Source organism: Rattus rattus, chromosome 2 (genome assembly GCF_011064425.1).
Source record: "Rattus rattus isolate New Zealand chromosome 2, Rrattus_CSIRO_v1, whole genome shotgun sequence".
Classification (NCBI taxonomy): domain Eukaryota; kingdom Metazoa; phylum Chordata; class Mammalia; order Rodentia; family Muridae; genus Rattus; species Rattus rattus.
This window is the reverse complement of record NC_046155.1, coordinates 99,295,254-99,314,434: the sequence shown is the minus strand read 5'-3', so window position 1 is coordinate 99,314,434 and position 19,181 is coordinate 99,295,254. Positions and strand designations below refer to the sequence as shown.

Sequence of the window (19,181 nt, the reverse complement as noted above, 5' to 3'; positions counted from 1 at the left end):
TTACTTCTCTGACACAGGCTGAGTTCTTGAAAAGGAGAATAAAAACTATTGGGACTGGAGAGCTGGCTCAGTGACTACGAAGGCTTGATGCTCCTCTGCAGGACCTGAGTTCAGTCCCCAGAACCTACAGCAGGTGCTCACAACCACCTGCAACACCAGTTCTAGGGCATCTGATAGCTTTTACTTGCTTCCGAAGGCACTGCACTCAAGTGCACATGTACACACACACACACACGCACACGCACACACACACACCTAAAAATAAAATCTTTGCAAATAAAGAGAACCAAGAGGCTCAGTGTTAAGGGTACTTGATACCCTTTCAGAGGACCCAGATAACCCACACGGCAGCTTACAACCGTCTAACTCAAGCCCCAGAGGCTCTCTGATGCTGTCTTCTGACTTCCACAGGCACCAGGCATACATGTGGTAAATAGAAATATATGAGGTCAATATATCCATACATATAAAACAAATAAAAATTTGCAAGCGCAAGGCCCTGGGTTCGGTCCCCAGCTCCGGGGGAAAAAAAAAATGAAAAAGAAAAAAAAATTTAAGAAGAATCAAACTTAAGGATTCATCCACCAAAAAGTCTGATGTCCGTGGGTTGTGTGTGTGTGTGTGTGTGTGTGTGTGTACAGAGAGCTAGCTCAGCTCGTATGTTTGCAAGTGAGGACCTGAGCTCGATCCCCTGACCCAGGTGAATATGCTGTGCCTGGTGACACATGCTTGTAACCTCAGTGTCTGTGAGGCAGACAGGAAGGTCTGTTAGGCTCACTGGCTGGCCAGTGCAGCCTAATTGGTCAGCTCCAGGTCAGTGGCCTCAGGAGGTGGGTGGAATCCCTGAGGATGACACCTGAGGTGGTCTTAGGCCTTCATGCGCATGCATATGCATGTGCACATCTGTCTATGTGCACCTGCACACGTACATTAAAAAAGCGATGGCCGTGATGACCCCTACTCAATCCTCGTGCTTCTTGCTGAACCTCCTACTCATGTCTCTTCCCTCTTGCTCATCGACAGATGAGGAAGGAAAGGCCTGAGAGCAGGGCTAGCTTCCTGGTTACAAGAACTGTAGCATTAGTGCTTGTCTATTTTGTGACAGAGCTTCTCAGTTAGGTAGCTCTAGATGTCCTGGAACAAACTATGTAGACCAGGCTGGCCTTGAATTTACAAAGATCCACCTGCCTCTGCCTCCTGAGTGCTGGAGTTAAAGGTGTGCACTACCACATCCGGCCTAGTACTTGATTTACTACTTCTGTCAACATCTTAAAATTCTTAACAATTTTTAAACGAAGGATCCTCCACACTTTCATTTTGTACAGGGTCTTGCAAATCTGGTAGCTGATCTTGCTTTAGAGGAGGCAGAGGGACCTTTGCCAAGGCAGAAAATCAAAGTTTCCTGTTTCTTGGGGGGGGGGAGGGTGCACCTCCCTGGAGTGCCTGCCTCCTGGCATGCCAACAGCCAAGCTTCCAGGATTCATTTGCCTTTCAAGCCCTGGCCCTGGTCAGGGGAAACTTGAGGAGAACCATCCTAGTTCTGAAGGAGGGAGGGAGGGAGGAGGGAGGAGGGGAGGGAGGAGGGAGGGAGGAGGAGGAGTAAGAACATCCACAGCAGTGTTGGGAGCTAGGGAAAACAAGGCAAGGTAGTCAGCCCAGCTCTGCAGAGTGGGAGCCAGTGTCGACCCCAACTCTAAGGCCTAGCTGTGATCCAAGAACTGTCTTCAGGGCCTTCCCCCCACCCCCCAGCAGAATCCAGTTCCAGGGTTAATGGACCTACAACAAGCTCACTATACAAGCCTCCATCTCCCTAGATGTGGCATGCGAGTGATAACACCTAACTCAGGGTCCTGGTGAGGACTGAGATGCCTTAACATAGTAGCTAGCACAAAGGAGGGGAGCTATAAAGAGTCCTTCTGGAGTCCGATCGTGTGGCAGGGACAGTGCCAGTGGCTGGACAGTCACCTGAGGGTAGGACAGACTGGGCCCCACTTTCAAAGAGACCCCCATCAGAGGGGGAGAGAATCACTGCGGGCTGAAAGGCGTGGCATCTGGAGGAGGTCTTAGAAGATCAGTGGTTGGGAGTCAAGAGGAGCAGGCCAAACACAGAGAAGTACGGGGGCAGAAGGAGTGGCCAGCACCCAGCCGGAGGGGAATGAGGGCTCCGGGTTTCAGCCTGCCTGGCTAAATGGAAGCAGGAAAGGAGGCAGAGAGGGAAAGACCTGGAGTGGAGGCTGGGGGGCTGGGCTGCCTTGAGGGGCGGAGGAAGCCCCCAAGAGAGTGTGAAGCAGAGAGTGTCAGTGAGGGGAGACGGAGGCACCATTCTAGTAATACCAGAGGGTCAGGCTAGAGACTAGGCCAGGCAGGGACTTCCCCACCCACATCTTGGATTCTCAGAGCAGGAAGTTTTCTCGAGGGATATGAAAAGTCAGAGAAGGAAGATGGGGATTTGCCAGGAAGCAAGTGCTTGCTCAGGGATGGAGAGACAGGAAGCCTTCTAATGTGAGTTGGGCCGGGGGAGCCAGGGCTGGCGCTTTGACAGTCCCCTCCTGAACTTCTATTGCTAATGCAGTTGCCCCTGCGGCTTCACTGCAGGTCATGGGGACCATTACAGTGCCTGGGCCTTACCATTAGCCTGCTTTGGCTGCGAGGTTCAGGGAGACGCCTTCAGTGCTGCTCTAGCCTTCATATGGTACTTACTGTGACTCACTCAGAGAGCTTCCATTTCCTGGCTGGATCAATAGAGGTTCTAAACTCTCTCAGTCTTGAACTCTCAAGTTGTGAGTAAGTAAGAAATATGAGTGCAAAGGTGCTCAGATTGGAACGAGATGGTGTGGGGGGTGGGGGTGGGGAAACGATGAGGTCGGGGAGTCTGCTGGATTTTTTTTTCTTTTTTTCGGAGCTGGGGACCGAACCCAGGGCCTTGCGGTTGCTAGGCAAGCACTCTACCTCTGAGCCAAATCCCCAACCCCGAGTCTGCTGGATTTATGATCTATAAAGTCTGAGCATCAGGGGACCTAGCCTTCCAGGCACTTCTGAGAGCGGATACTCACTCTGTAGACCCAGGAAGCTCAGGATGATGGACAGGACCCCAAATAAAGACACTTAGTCAGGAAGATAAGTAAGCAAGTAAGAGAGACTAAGTGAGTACAGCAAGAAAGGAGTGTGTTACGCATTGTGCAGAAAAACCGAGAGCCAGGCTTGGTGGCACATGCCTAAAATACCAGCTCTCAAGAGGCTGAGTCAGGAGGACTGCTGTGAGTAGGAGGCCAGCATGGCCGACACAGGGAGACCCTAGCTACAAACAAACAAACAAACAAACAACAAAAAGAGGGCTAAACCTTAGAAAGTAGACACAGAAAAAAGTGAAGGAAGACTTGAATCTGAATTCCTCGGGCTTTATTAGGTCACCTGACATGAAAACTCAGATGTCACGTGCATTGGGGATGTAGTGTCCTTGGCTATAAAGTAAAGGAATTGAACCACAGCAAGTGTAAAGCCCAAGACTGCCCACTGCCCGCTGGGATTTCGATAACCAGAAAGACTTCCCTTACACTAGGACCCTAAAGCCGTAGTGTGAATTCGGAGAGATCTAGGTCTCTGGAAGTTACCTGCACGGCTCCTAGCAGAGGTTAGACAAGGAGCCTTTGTGTCTGCTCGAAGGCCCCAGGAGACTGCAGGGAGGCTCAGACACACAGCTCCTCACTCTGGACAAGGTTTTCTGGGCTCCTCCAGGGGCCGGGAACCGGACTCTAATCACCTGATACGCAGCTAACAAAGCCCCCAACCTTAGGGCGGAGAGCAAGCTCCCGGCCACAGGAAAAGGCCTGTTTGGAACTTGTTCGTTTATTTGACCACCCCGAGACTCCCTGGATGGACACGGGAAGTAGGATCTTGAAAAGACTGGTTTCATGTCACAGAAAATGGGTCCCTGATTGTGTCTTTCAGTACTAAAGGTGACCTAGAACTTACACTCCAGATTCCTGAGTCAGAAGTGGGAGGGGGCAGACACTCATTCATCCACCCATTCACCGGTCAGCAGCTGAGATGGCTGATGTGGTCCTTGCCTTTTTGTGCTCAAACTAGGACAGGGACAGAAATGGGGTTTGTGATTGCAGAAAGTCTTCAGAGCAGGCTAGAGAGGCAGTTCAAGATGAAAGACCAAACTAAACCGGGACTCCCACGGACCTGTTTTGACCTAAAGGAAGAGCAAAAGCAGACAGAGGTGGTGAAACTGGCAAAGACTTCTCCAGGTACTAGCAGTCCGAAAGCATCCATAAGTGATGGGCTGGGTCGGCAGCGGAGGGGAGGCTTGCGGGTCAGTATAATAATGGTCCATCGGTGGGCAGTGACAGGAGCCACGCCAGCACCAAGCAAACCTGGTAGAACTTGGGCATCTCTGAAAATCGACGAGCGAAGCAGGTGGCCTCTGCTCAGCCAGGACGGTCGCCTTCCGCCTCTCCCTGCTCAACAGCCTGTTGCGGACACGCTGACCGGCGGCGACACTGACTGACCGCGTCTCCAAGCGGATGGCAGACTGGACGCCTCTGTCTGGAAGGGTTGGGGGCGGCTCCGGTGTCTGCCCAGCGTCTGCCCCGCCCTCCTGCTCGCCGCCCGGCCATGGGGTGCGGAGCCAGGCGGGGTAGGGCGGGGACCGCGACGCTTCCAGGCACGTGGGACCCTGAGAGGCTCGGCATGGGACTCGGGCACCAGGAACCGCGGCGGCGGCGGCGCCTGGAGGGGACCAGTGCGGCGGGGAGATGAGGGGGACCTAGAGAGGAACGAACACCGTGAGAGGCCGCCAAGTGCGGCCTGAGGACGGGCGCGCCTGTCGACTCAGCGCCAAACAGGGAGAGCCCATTACGTGACTCTGTCCCGAGGGCCTGGGCTCCCAGCCCTTGTACTGCGCAAAACTGGGCGGTGAGAGCCGGCTGCCGGCGCGCTGTTGAACTTTGTTTTCTCTAGAGCGTGGACCTCGGTGAGTGACACCCTGATGTGTTTACCAGCGTACTGGGGGAATCTGTGTGTTAGTGGACGAAGGCGCACACCCTTAGGGTGTGAGGGACTGAATTTAAATTAGTTTGTGAGTACCCCTGGGGCTTAAGTCGGTGGGCTAAGAGACCTGGGAATCCTGGAGACTTTTGCGCTTGCACTCTTGCCTCACTCCTCAGAGTGAGGGTAGCCCACTCAGTGTCGGTAAAGTATGGCAGGCAGTGGCAGCAGTGGCGGGGGTGTGGGCTGGGGAGTGGGAGATGGGGAAGGGAGGTGGGTGTGGATGGCAAGTGCAGTTTCATATACAGACAGTTAAGACTTTAATCTGTCTGGAAACTTAACTGGCAGGTGGTGCTGTAGGAAGGGTCAGGCAGAAGAAACAGTGTCCGCCTCACTAGGGCTAAAGTGTGTGTGTGTGTGTGTGTGTGTGTGTGTGTGTGTGTGTGTGTGTGTGTGTGTGTGTGTGTGATCTCCAGGAGCTAGACCCAAGTGTAGATCCTTCTGAGAACTAGCCTTTCCTGTTTGGAGATTTATAGGGCTAGGTGACTGCTGTTCTCAGAATGGCATCCCCAGAGTCCCTGGGTCAGCAGCCTTGTTTTGGATCAAGTTTGGAATAGTGGCTTTTGAAGATCAGGCTGGGCCCGCAGCGAAGTGTCGGGTTATCTGTGGATGTGAGTGGGAAGAAGGAGATTCTCTGAACAGTCAGCCTCTACAAGGCTGCCAGTGTGGGTCCTGCCTTTCTTCTCCTCCATGCTTTGGATACTCTTGGGTTTTGAGGAAATGGGCAGGTTGGCATAGTGAGTAATCCTCAGAAATGGCTGCCTAGGCGCAGAGTGAGGTTGTGGCCTTTCTGGGACCCCTCTTGCCCACCTACCCCAGGAACCACGTGAGCGTGTGAGGATGTCACCAAGGCCTCATGGGTGACACCAGGAGTTCTTTAATTTCCTGGCTGTAATCTTTCTTTTTAATTACTAGCTTATGCTACTGTTGGAATGTTGTTGAATTGTTACTTGTTACAGTTTATAAAAATTCCTCATCTTATCCTCCTAAAAGGCCCCTCGAGAAAGGAACTATCTATCACCTTTATTTTGTAGATCAGAAAGTAGAGGCTTGGAGGATGTCTTGTCTAAGGTCACACAGCCACATAAAACCTGGGACTTCTGCTTCCCTGCCCCAGCTGAAGCCTCCCTGCCCAGGGTCAAAGCTTCAGGTTGAGGCTATACCACCTATTTCTAGGCTGAGGGGGCGTTTGAATACTACACTGTCTCACTCTATGTCCTAGAAGTCACTCCATGGACCAGGCTGACCCACAGTTCACAGAGATCTGCCCATAACCTAACTCTGGAGCTCTGGGATTAAAGGCAAGCACCACCATACCTGGCTGCTCCCAGGCCTTTCTTGTGGCCTAATTGCCCAGCTGTTTACAGGAGAACCACCATTATCCCCAGGTCTGCTCGTGGGACCAGGAAGACCTTGCTGGCCTGTTGAGTATGAAGTACCCCCAATGCATCTCTTCTACCTCCTAACTGCCTATCTCAGGTCTGCCTGTGCACCCTTTAACCTGTACTTTCCTCCTGAGATGCCTTTGGGTGCCTAAGCCATCAGAAGAACCTAACGGGAAGAACAGGGATGTGAAACCCTCCTTCAATCTCTAGAGAAGCTGGTTGGTTGTGTTATGAAGCCAGGCCATGTCTTTCTTTCTGTGTCCTTATCATCCAGCACAGATGGGGCACATAGCAGGAGACAGGGAGTAGTTGGGAAATGAGCGACCAGGTTCTGTGTATTCAGGAGAAAGGCCTTGATTCATGAAGAGCCACCATAGTGGGTCCCCCTGCTCCAAGACAGGGTCTTACATAGCCTAGGCTGGCCTTGAACTCAGTCTGTAGAATGATCTTAAACTTCGAATCCTCCTGCCTCCACCTCTTGAATGCTGGGCTCATAGGAATGCACTCATTATATTTGGTGCTGGCAATCACGGCAAGGGCTTCCTACATTCTAGGTAAACATCCTACCAACTGAGCTACACCCTAGTCCTTCCACCTTAAGAGAGTGTAAGTTCCTCTATTGCCCTGTCACCCAGACCCTAAGGCGTACGTCAATCTTGATAAAGAATTCTTTGATTCTTTGATGCAGAGAGTGACATCCTGGACCCTATTGGGTCCAACTGGATCCTCCATTTTGGTGTCCTACCCCTGCCACTAAGAAGAGAGGCCTGAGCACCAGGCCTCCCTCTGGCTTGTGTGGATCCAGTCCCCTGAAGACTCCCTGGCCTCCAGTTCCCTTTGTAAGAGAGACTCTGGCCAAGGCTGTGCTTGGGGTTGGGAAAGATGCTGACAGGGAGTCCTGAAGCAAAATGCTAGTTCTTTGGCCTGTTTCACTATAAGTACAGTGGTCCCCTACCCTCCAAACTCCCTGGTGCTAACCACTTTCCATGTCGTACCATCTTTGTAAACTCTGAGAATGCCTTCCCTTTTCAGTCTGGAGAATAAGGTCTCTCAGTTTGGTATTTGAGCCCTTTCAAATGAATTCCTTGGCCCCCACACATTCCATGCCACGTAACCCTCCCTCCAAGCCAGCCACTCATGACCTACTGGCACTTCCTCAACAGCCTGTCCCCTCGCCCACTGAGTCTTGGCTTGGGCTTCCTCCCTTCTCATCTCTGTCTTCTTCACAGCCCCAAGTTATCTACCAAGTTATTTCCCCAGCTCCTTGGGGAAAGCTTCCGCGACTACCTCCCCAAGACAGAGTTGTGCTGACTCTGTGGCCCCTGAGTTCCTAGTCCCTTGGTTCCTTTGGATATGGTTGGATCTCCCCAAATGACTTACCCATCCCTGGGTCTTTCCCCAAAGCTTGGCTGGGCACTCCTCGGGGCCTGGAAGAGTTCGTCCTCTGAAGCCAGGCTTGTAGAGGCATTGGCAGGTGTTTGCCAGAGCTTTGTGCCTCTTAGGATTGTGAGTTATGGTTGTGTTACTATGAGCACAAACTCCCAGGGTTCAGAGAATCTCAGCGGAAGGCTTTTTGGAGCCACAAGAAACAGAACTTTGGACGAAGCACCCGCTTCAGCAGGCAAACTGAAGGAACAGCAAACTGAAGGGATTCAGGGACTCCTGGGATTAGCTTCTGAGAGCCACTGGCCTGGGAATGTTCCAAAAGTGTTCCGAGGAGACAGTTCCTGTCCTATAGCCTCCTGTACATCCTGTGATGTATACCCAGATTCTCCCATCTCATAAGCTGGATGTTTCCTGCTCCTTCCCAGACATGACCACGGCTTGGACCACGACCTCTGCCTCTCTGCAGAGCCAGACACTGTGATGAGCAGTGTTGTGGGGTCCTAGAATTCAGTGTGTCCGTGTCACAATGGGAAGATACTGCCTGCAAATCAGGACTGTACACATCTTGTGCCCCACAGGCCCCGCCCCCATCACTCCCAGGCCTTATTCATTCTCAGTGAACTGCCCTGTGCGACTGTGTGACTCTTCCAGTGTGACCAGTAGGAACTTACACTCAGAGATGGGATCTGACTAGACCCAGACTGCCCGGCATTACAGGCTCTGAGTTGGATCCTGAACCCAGGGTCTCACTGGAGGCCTGCAGATGTGATTGTCTGGAGTGGAGTCCAGGACCTTGTGGTTCCAAGTCCATTCAGCCCTTCTCTGAAGTCCTGCTGCACTCTGCTGTGGTGGGCCACTTAGCGTCAGTGGTTTGGAGTCCTGCCCTGGTTAGGTAGTCCCTTTCTCCTTAGGACTCTCAGATTTGGAGCACTTGGTGCTCTCTCAGCCTCAGTGAGGGCTCCCACAGCTGATATCTTGGGAGGTTAAGGGAACGGGCTGAAGAGCACAGGTACCGTCTAGAAGAGAGAACACACACACACACACACGCACACACACACACACACACACACACACATACACACACTCACACACACACACATGCACACTTATACACACATATACATACATTCACACATATACATACATTCACACACACACATTCACACACACACATTCACACACACACACACACACACACACACACACACACACCATCTGATACTATGAGAGGTCACCCCGAACTGTGTCCCCAGACTAGGCCCTGTGCTCAGTGCTCATGATGTAATTAATATACCAGGCACAGCTGAGGGGAAGTGCTGTCCTCCAGCCCCTTGGAGGACATTTACAAGGGGACAGGCAGTGACTTCTTAATCCTCTGTTACCCTGTAATTTGCTCGCTCACTTGCTCGCTCGCTCGGCCACAGGGGTGCTTAGTGGCTCAGGCCATCTTGCCCAGGTTTGTGCTCACTCATCCCTCCACCCACCCGACACCTACTCATCTTTTAACCACAAGTCAGGTGATCTTTTCTCCAGGAAACCTTTCCCGACCACCAGGGCCTCCTTTCCCAGCAGGGCCTCTGGGCTTCCTTCAAGCCTGGCACCCCAACTGTCATTGTCTGTTTCTGGGTGTGCCTCCCTGACCTTGACAGTGAACTTCTTGAGATTAGGAAAGAATGTAACTTAGAGTCACCAGGTAATCTGCACAGGGGCAACCCTGGGGACAGAGGGGAATGTAGAGGACTCTGGGGACCCGTACCCCTATCCCCCAGCCACAACCCCGTCCCCTATACCCACCTCCATCCCACCCCCCACCCCAGGATGGGACTGGGAATGTGATCTTAGGTCAGTCTGGCTGTACCCTTGCCACTGTAGCCTCATCTATAATTCCTGCAGTACTTGTCCGCTCCTCTTTAGGGGTACCCCGCCCCTCCTGTCTCTGCCCTACACAGCAGCCTCCTCTCTCATTATTCTGTAATGCGAGTGTGACTGTTTTTATTGAACTATCTCAACAGCTCACAAGCAAGTTCTGTTTCATTAGGAGGAGACTGACTTGTGGGCTATGGGGTTGATAGCCCTGTCCAACCAACAGCTGAGAAGGGCAGAACAGATTCCCTCCTCGCCCTGTGCTCTCTCCTGCCTCTTGACGCTGTTTTAAGTCCAGGTCCTCAGTTCCCTTCCCAAAAATCTCTCCCTGACAAAGGTAGGTGGGTCGCAGGGGTCTCCGGGGTGTGAGAGAACACTCTCCCCTGCCAGGCTGGACAGGGTCCACCAGCCTAGCAGGTGGCACATTCCACAGCCACCCTAGCAGAGGAGCTGGAATGTTGTCTAACCACCCAGGAAATTCCGCTGCCAGCCTAGGAGCAGCCGCTTCCTCCTCTTGGCTTTAGACTCACTAACCTGGGACTCGTGAAAAAGAAGCAGGGAGTTGGGAAAGGGGCTGTACCTGCTGGGCTTGGCTCTGCGTTTGACTCTCTGGGAGTCTTGAGTGAGACCTTGAGCCTCCTAATTTGTGGTCTTTGTTTTTTAACCTGAGGAATGGGTACATCTTGGCTTCATCACAGTTGGGAAGTCCTGAAGAGGGACCTCTCTGCTGGAGATGGAGCAAAGAGCCAGAGCTTGGGAGTTTGGAGTCCAAGATGAATGGGCAGGGGGCTCCCTGGAGATGGATGGGACTTGGGCCTTGCAGGGTAGGAAGTAGCCCTCAGGGGCACAGCAGAATTCTGTTATTTGCTACTTTTGTGGCCCTGGAAGGTTTCTTCAGCCTGTGGGTACCTCCAGATTAAATATGAGGAGGTTTATGAAGCCACCTAACAAATGGTCACAGAGAACGCTCAGCTCTCGAGAGGAGACAGGTGGTAGACGATGAAGGAAGCCGTCACTGAATGAGATGGAACAATTCGACTGCTTCAGTTGAACTGAGACAGGAGGGTGAGGGAGAAGCTGACAATGGCAGGTCTTCTAGGGTGGCAGGAACCAGTTCAGCTAGGACCTTGAGGCAAAGCTGAGGATCTTGGATGTTAACCTGACAGTACCAGGGAGCTATGGAGGGTCATGTGATCAAAGATGGGTATCAAGAAGACAGTGTGACTGAAGAGTGAAGGTTGGAAAGGCAGGGCAGAGGGAGGCGAGGACTGTGCAAAGAGGGTGGTGAGTGGTTCAGAGGGAAAGGCTAGCCCTGTGTCTGCGTCAGGCAAAGGGATAAGGGAAGGCTAGCCCTGTGTCTGCGTCAGGCAAAGGGCATAAAGGCACCTCTAAGGAGCTGCACTGGTTGAACAGGTAGGACTTGGTGAGTGGTAGGCATCTGATGGGGTGGAAAGTTGACTTGGCCACCTAGAGGGATGGTGGAGGCCCTTTGGGAAAGTGTCATGTTCTGCCTCAGCTGGTTGGTTAGGCACCTCCCAAGGACAGACCTCAGGGAATATACCTGGGTGGGGCCAGGTGAAAAATGGAGCTCCATCTTACCACCAAGACCTTGAGCAGACAGCCAGATAGCAACCCACGCTCTGGACCATGTTAGCCTGAGATGCCAGGGCTGGTGCATCAAATCGTCAGTGGCCGGAAGCGCTTCCCAGACCCACTCTTGGTCCTCTTCTTCCTGCAGCCACCCATCTCCTCCATCTCTCCTATGGTTGTGCTGTACCTTGAGCTCCACTCCCCGACTGTGAGACAGTAAACAGAGGGGGAAAGATATTCATGGGGCCAGAAGCATAACTCGGTGATGTAGCACTAACCTCTCATGCTTCAGGCCCTTGCTCCAAAACAACCAAAGTGTGTGTGTGTGTGTGTGTGTGTGTGTGTGTGTCTGTCTGTCTGTCTGTCTGTCTCAGTTAGTAATGCTTCCCTAGCATACTTGAAGCCCTGGTTATCTTCCCCAGCACCACACAAACAGGTCGCGGTGGTGCACGTCTACAGTCCCAGCACTTGGGAGGTAAGGGTAGAAGAATCAGAAAGTCAAGTTCATCCAGCTATACGGTGAGATCAGTCTCAGATATATAGCTGAAATGTATAGCTCTCTGTCAAAAAGAAAAAAAATTATTCAGGAAGCTTCTGGTAGGTACGAGGACCTGTCCACACAGAGGACTCCTTCTACTGAGCAGCTCTCCTCTCTCTAGAAAATGTCAAATGCCCTGTGCCTGCTGAATGCGAGGGGCTCCCAGCTCAGCTCCACCCTTGAGTTTCTTCCTCCATCAAATGGGAATTCAGCAGATGTAGCTTCCAGAGGATGTACCAGGCCCCTTCTAGACCATGTCGATATGCTCACTGCATGTACATGGGAGTGTGAAAATGTGTGCTCTAGGTGTCCATGTGCAAATTTGTACCTGTGTGTATTCAGCTATGGTGTGTGTGTGTATAACACCTGTGGAGGAATATCTAAATGGAGTGAAGAGGCGGGGTCTCTAGTTAGACAAAGAAGGTATGTTAGCATTCACATGCAGTATATACTGGGCTAAGAGGGAATTGACTGTTTCCTGCTGTGTGACTAAAGTGCAGGACCAGGACCAAGGGAAGGAACACTAAGTCTTGGCTCAGCACTGCAAGATACCAGGGGAGACCTTCCACAATGCCTCCTTCCTGTGAAAGGGGGTGCCAGAGAGGAAGGCTGTGAACGGCCGTTCCTGGAACATATGAGCTAGCAGGGATATAGCAGGGTGTGTGGACGTGCAGAGGGCACTTGGACCAGGCAAGAGCACTGGGTCTCCTCTTGGCTTCTTTGGGGCCACAGTTAAAGAAGAGGAGGCAATCCGTAGGAGAAGAGAGAGAAACCATGGCTTGGTTGACAGAGTCTGAGCCCACATTTCCTTCTTCATCTCTGGGTGTCTGCAGGAGCCCTCCAGGCAACTGCTTGCCTTGAAAAATGCTGGAGGCTGGGCGAGGGCCCAGGCCCGGGAACCTGTTCTTCCTGTTTCCTGCCTCAGTCCCAGTAGCTGGTCCAGGCCTGTGCACATGTGAGTGAAGAACTGGAACGGACTCTGAGCATCCTCGTCATACCAAAAGCAGGAGCTGATCGGGTCCAGGTGCGTGAGGTGGGTCCATTGGCTGGGAGGCTGGGCATCTTGTATGTGTGTGCACTGAATTCTGCTTACATCAGTGGGACCCGACGCAGGGACCCTGCTCTTATCCTTTCTCCTTTATCTGTTGAATTCAGGCTCTGGAGCCACAGAGCCCTTGGTGTCAAGCCTAGTGTTTCCAATTCCTTCCAGTATAACCAAAACCAATAGTGTGTGTAGATACTGACCAGAATTGAGCTCTACCTTGTAGGAGCTGCTCAGACCTAATCTGATCCCTACTGAACCGGAAGGGTAGCGGAGGGGGCTGCAGGAGCTGAAACTGATGAGAGTGAGCCAAAGATGAGCCGAGGAAGGTATGGGGTTGCCTCCGCCTGCTAACCAGTCCCTAGAATGCATTCCCAGACTGTTACAATGGCTCCAGAAGGGCAGAGCAAGCTTCCGGGTCCTGACAGGGTTGAACAAGAGATGTTGTAAGGATCCCTCTGGGACAGGAGAAAGGTTTGGGTGGGCTGGGGCCCATGACTCTTGTGCTCAGTTCCTCTGGGTTCCCACGGGGAGCATCATTTACCCATCCATTCACTCATCCTTTCTTTCTCAGAATAGCTGCTTGCAGGTTGGGCTGCTTACTGGGGCAATCGGTATAGAGATGATCATCCCGTGGATCAAGCCCTCAAAGAAATATGTTGAAGAGGGAATAGAAGGGCAGATTACCACAAGGCTTGAGGGACTGGAGAACTTAGAAAGTTTCAGTGATTGAGCCTTGAGAAATGGGTGAAATGTGTCTGTGAAGGATCATTCTGGAAAGGCTTTCGGGACAGTACATACAGCCTTAGCAGAGATAATGAGGCCTGGACGGGCTGGTTTGCTTCTCCATTAAACTGGGAGATCTTGGGACACAGCCAGCAAGAACTGGGCATAGCAGAGCCAGCCAGTGTGAGGGGACCAGCGACAGAGTCAGACGGAGCAGTCTCCATGGAGCCAAGATCACTAATTGGTGCTAAGGGAGAGTACTGGGGCTATCAAGACAGGCTTTACAGGCTAGTTGGCCCAGGGAAGGAGAGGACAGGCAGTGACAGTCTGGAACAGGGCCATTATGATTGAGTTCCCAGCTGGCTTGGAGGGCAGAGGCCAGGATGTCTTAAAACAGGTGGAAAGGGAAGCTCCTTGGTTCTGGGGAAAGGAAGTTCCACCCTGCCCTTTAGTGTCAGAGATTCCATGGGCACGGAACAGCTGGGAACTAGTGACGTTGACTAGTGACCGGCTAAAGAGCCGGTCAGGTGGAGAGCAGTAATGGGGGACAGGAATGGAGCAGCCATGCAGTAATGGGGTTCAGGGATTAGAAGAAGCTGCTCCCTTTCTCCAGTGGTGCAGAGGGAGATTTAGTACTGCCGTTCTCCAAGGCAGAGATTTGACCCCTGAGATGGAGAAGGGCTTCTCAGCTGGGACCCTCATGTTCAGTCTGCTGTGCCCTTCAGTCCCTGTGCCTGCTCCCTCCCTGTAGCTGAGAGTGATGCTGTCATTGTCATTTTTGCTTTGCTTCCCTTTAGACAGAGAGAATATAAATTTATTATGAAAAAGTAAACAAAGAATTCCCTACGGTGCTTCCAAAGGAGGAATACTAAATTTGTGAAATTTATGATTTCTTGGGGCTGGAGAGATGGCTTAGCAGTTTTCTTGCAGAGAACCCAGGTTTGATTTCCCCTTTGGTGGTTCACAACCATTTGTAACTCCAGTTCCTGGGAACCAGATGCCTTCTTCAGCTTACATGACACAGCACATGTATGTCCAGACAAAAACCCACATGCATACATTTTTAAATTTCCAAGCTGAAGAATGGCTCAGTGGTTAAGAGTAATTGCTGTTCTTGGGGAGGACCTAGCACCCATATGGTGGCTCACAACCAACCCTAATGCTAGTTCCAGGGGATCTACCAACCTGCATTAAGATCTCTACACGCATGTATGTACGTAGGTACATACATGCACGCAAGACATCATACACGTAAAATAAATAAATCAAAGGTTTTTAAATGTATTTTGAGGGTTGGGGATTTAGCTCAGTGGTAGAGCGCTTGCCTAGCAAGCACAAGGGCCTGGGTTCGGTCCCCAGCTCTGAAAAAAAGAAAAAGGAAAAAAAAAGATACTTAAATGTATTTTGAATCTGTCTAATAAAATAAGATTTAGCAACATAATCTTGCTCTCAGTAGCCATACCAAGTTATTAGCTCAGGAAAATGAAGGTAAAAGAAGCTGATTATTCGCTACTCACCACACAGTATTAGGCCATGTCTTGCCTTAGGCCCCTTTCTATAAAACGTTTCTACTCTAGCCCAAGAAGGCCTGTCATTTTCTTTTTCATGCACATACTTCATATCTGTGATATCCATCGCTTATTTATTTTGCGTATGTCTGTGGGGCACATGTGAAGGGCAGAGGACCACGTGGGAGAGCCTCTCCCACCATATGGGGTCTTTGCCTTGACCTCAGGTCATTAGTCTTGGCAGCAGGTGCCTTTGCTGGCTGAGTCATTTCACCAGCCCCCACTGTTCTGAGACAGTCTCTCTATGTAGCCAGGCTGGCTTCAAACTCCTTTTACTTCTGCCTCAGCCTCCTGAATGCTGCAATGGCAGGTTTGGGCCTCCTCACCTTGATCTGCAAGAGCTCTTAGTGGCCACAGGATGGAATGCAGAGGGGGGGAGAGGTGGCCACCTGCCCTCCAGGCATTTGTTGTCTGCTGGCTGGTCAGGCCCTGTGGATAGGGGCAAAGTACAAGGCACAAAGCCGGCAGAAAGGCCTGGAAGAGCTAAACTTACTCCTCCAAAGAAACCTCTCTCTTTCCCTAATCCCACAGCAACCGCAGACTTCCCTGGGCTCTCCAGGAAGCTCACTGCCCCATCTTGTTGTCCCCTCTCAGAACAAGATTGCTGTTTGCAGATTTAGAAAGTGCCAGAATACAGCAGTAACACTTCTAAAAAGTTGAGCCAGGCAGTGGTGGCACACATCTTTAATGCTAGAACTTGGGAGGCAGAGGCAGGTTGATCTCTGTGAGTTTGAGGCCTCTCTCTCCAGAGGGAGTTCCAGACAGGCAGGGCTACATGGAGAAACCCTACCTCAACAAAACAATGCAAAAAACAAAACAAAGCAAAAAAGTTGAACAAGGGCTAGGGAGATGTATTAGTGGTTCTGTTACCAGTAATACCCACAGAGAGTACACCAGTTTCCCTAGGCTCAGTTCTGGTGACTCCCCTGACCTCTGCAGGCACCAGGTACACACTTGGTGCACAGATATAGACACAAGCAAAACGTTCATATACATAAAATAAAAGTTAAAAATGTAAGAAGAAATTTGCACAAGAAACTGGATGATGTAAAAGGGAGACCCTTGCAAATTCTCCAGTGCCAGAGACTAGAGGATGAGTTTTAAAGCTGAGAGTTCATGAGGACTTGGGCATGCTGAATGCTCGGACCAGGGAAACTCAGTGGGCAGTGAGCACTGGGTTGCAGCAAAGGGTCAATCTTGATGCCACTTCCTATAATCGGAAATTATACCCCTCTGGAATCCCTAGATCTCTGTTCCAAGCCTCTGCATCCTCAGTCTTGGACTAACTGATCCATGAGTTTAGAGCAAGGAGGCGGGGTGGGGGTCATCGGGTTCAAGGCAAATATTTTAGACTTTGAAGACCATGTGGTCTTGATCAGCTTTGCTCAACAGATGGGCGTGGCTGTGTTGCAATAGAGCTTCTCCTGCAAAAACAGGCTGGAGTCAGCCCTTAGACTATGGTTTGCTCACCCTGTTGTGAGGTTAGAATTATGTGATGTTGGTTTTCATGGATCTCACGAGTTTCTGGGGCTTTAGGAGATTCTGGGTGTGGGAGGGGGTCCAGGTCACATGACAATACAAGTCTTGATTTGGGCAGAGACAGAGGCAGGTGGATCACTGTGAGTTTGAGGCCAGTCTGGTCTACAAAATGAGTTCCAGGACAGCCGGGGCTACACACAGAGAAACCTTCCTGTCTTGGGAGAAAAAAAAAGCCTTGATTTGGGTAAATAAGTTTTTATTGTTGTTGATGATGATGATGATGGTCTTTGGGTTGTTTGGGGTTTTTTGTTCTGTTTGTTTGTTTTCAGGACAAGCTCTTACTTACTATGTAGCTCAGCCTGCCCAAGCAAACCTTCAACTCACAATTCTCCTACCTCTGCCTCCTAAGTGCTAGGATTATACATCTGGCTTAGGTGAATCTTTAGTGTGTGTTGATGGAGTTTGAACCCAGGGCCTCCTGCATGCCAAGCAAGCGTTCTATCACCAAGCTATACCTCTAGCCTTAAGCAAATCTTAACGAGCCCGGTCCCTGTTTGAGCCCAGTCATGATGGCTTTCTTTCCACACCTCCCTTTCCTGCAGGGCAATGGCAGCAGGCCTGGACTCCTGGAATAGTACCATCAATGGCACCTGGGAGGGGGACGAACTGGGTTACAAATGTCGCTTCAACGAGGACTTCAAGTATGTGCTGCTGCCCGTGTCCTATGGCGTGGTGTGCGTGCTCGGGCTGTGCCTGAATGTCGTGGCCCTCTACATCTTCCTGTGCCGCCTCAAGACCTGGAACGCCTCCACCACCTACATGTTTCACCTGGCAGTTTCTGACTCTCTCTACGCAGCCTCCCTGCCGCTGCTGGTTTATTACTACGCCCAGGGTGACCACTGGCCATTTAGCACAGTGCTCTGCAAGCTGGTGCGTTTCCTTTTCTACACTAACCTCTACTGCAGCATTCTCTTCCTCACCTGCATCAGCGTGCACCGGTGCCTGGGGGTCCTGCGCCCTCTGCATTCCCTGAGCTGGGGCCATGCCCGCTATGCCCGCCGAGTGGCTGCGGTTGTGTGGGTGCTGGTGCTGGCCTGCCAGGCACCCGTGCTCTACTTTGTCACCACCAGCGTGAGAGGGACCCGAATCACCTGCCACGACACCTCGGCCCGAGAGCTCTTTAGCCATTTTGTGGCTTACAGCTCCGTCATGCTGGGTCTACTTTTTGCTGTGCCCTTTTCCATCATCCTGGTCTGTTACGTGCTCATGGCCCGACGGCTGCTCAAACCGGCTTACGGGACCACAGGTCTGCCTCGGGCCAAGCGCAAGTCTGTGCGCACCATCGCCTTGGTACTGGCCGTCTTCGCCCTCTGCTTCCTGCCTTTCCACGTCACCCGCACCCTCTATTACTCCTTCCGATCACTTGACCTCAGTTGCCACACCCTCAACGCCATCAACATGGCGTATAAGATCACCCGGCCACTGGCCAGCGCCAACAGTTGCCTTGACCCTGTGCTCTACTTCCTGGCAGGGCAGAGACTGGTCCGCTTTGCCCGAGATGCCAAGCCCGCCACAGAGCCTACACCCAGCCCACAGGCTCGTCGCAAGCTGGGCCTGCACAGGCCTAACAGAACTGACACTGTGAGGAAAAATTTGTCGATCAGCAGTGATGACTCAAGAAGGACAGAGTCCACACCAGCTGGAAGTGAGACTAAGGACATTCGTCTATAGCAGCTCAGTCAGGTGTCAGTTCATGTAGGGGAGAGCTGTAGGGGACCAAGGCTTGTTCAAAGGGGCTGATATCCTCTGATATGATATCAACGGCTCTCATTTGGCAGGGACTCAGGATACTCATCCTGTGGTCCCAAGAGTGACAGGACCCCAAAGTCCCCAATCATTTGTATGTGTGAGTTGGGGAATCGTATCTAAGGCAACGCCACCTGACTCCCATGCAAACAGCTGCCATTCCTGCCAAGGTACCTAGGCCAAGCTTCAGCCTCTTAAATCCAAGGGAGAAGCAGGCCCAGGGAGAACACAGCAGAGTCCAGACTAGCTACCTGGATCAGGAGTAGAATCGAAAGGTGACTAGAGGGCTTTTGTTCCCATGGTGATATACCTGGGCACTAGACTCAGCTCAGAGGAGGACCCTCAGGCCAAGAGACAAGAATCTGAGAGCTATTGTCAGGACCATCTGGAGACTCCCATGGGCTGGCAGCAGGTGGAAACCGTAACTTTTATGAGAGGCTGTGCCACCCATTGGGCTGTGCTCTGGGGCACGGCCTAGTAAGCTAGCACCACCCACACGAAGGCCTGTTATCTCTGCCATCTGCCTTCCTTCAGTAGTAGGAAGGTTCGGATCAGGGATCCCTCCTCAGATCCCCCAGGTCAACCCTGCTTTTAAGGATGGTACCATACCAAGCACGGAGAAGATTCAAATAGGGTTCTAGTTCTTGGGGTCCCCAGTTGACAAAACTTCACGTAAGCTCGTAAACATCGAACCATTTAACTGAACTGGGGTGGGGAGGGGCTTTTATTTATAACACTGCCAACCC

The 19,181-nt window shown here is 51.7% G+C and overlaps 1 protein-coding gene across 1 annotated transcript; it reads left to right on the top strand.

The window, feature by feature from the left end:
• The first annotated feature begins 4,641 nt into the window (after nucleotides 1–4,641).
• On the top strand, nucleotides 4,642–18,701 carry P2ry2 (purinergic receptor P2Y2). Its single transcript, XM_032893064.1, has 3 exons — nucleotides 4,642–4,978; nucleotides 12,648–12,838; nucleotides 17,232–18,701. Exon 3 carries the CDS (start codon nucleotides 17,236–17,238, stop codon nucleotides 18,358–18,360), a length of 1,125 nt encoding a protein of 374 aa, XP_032748955.1. The 5' UTR covers nucleotides 4,642–4,978; nucleotides 12,648–12,838; nucleotides 17,232–17,235; the 3' UTR covers nucleotides 18,361–18,701.
• Nucleotides 18,702–19,181: the final 480 nt, after the last annotated feature.

Excerpts from the sequence above, each read along its gene's own strand:
- P2ry2 (XM_032893064.1), top strand. The coding sequence starts at position 17,236 with ATGGCAGCAGGCCTGGACTCCTGGAATAGTACCATCAATGGCACCTGG.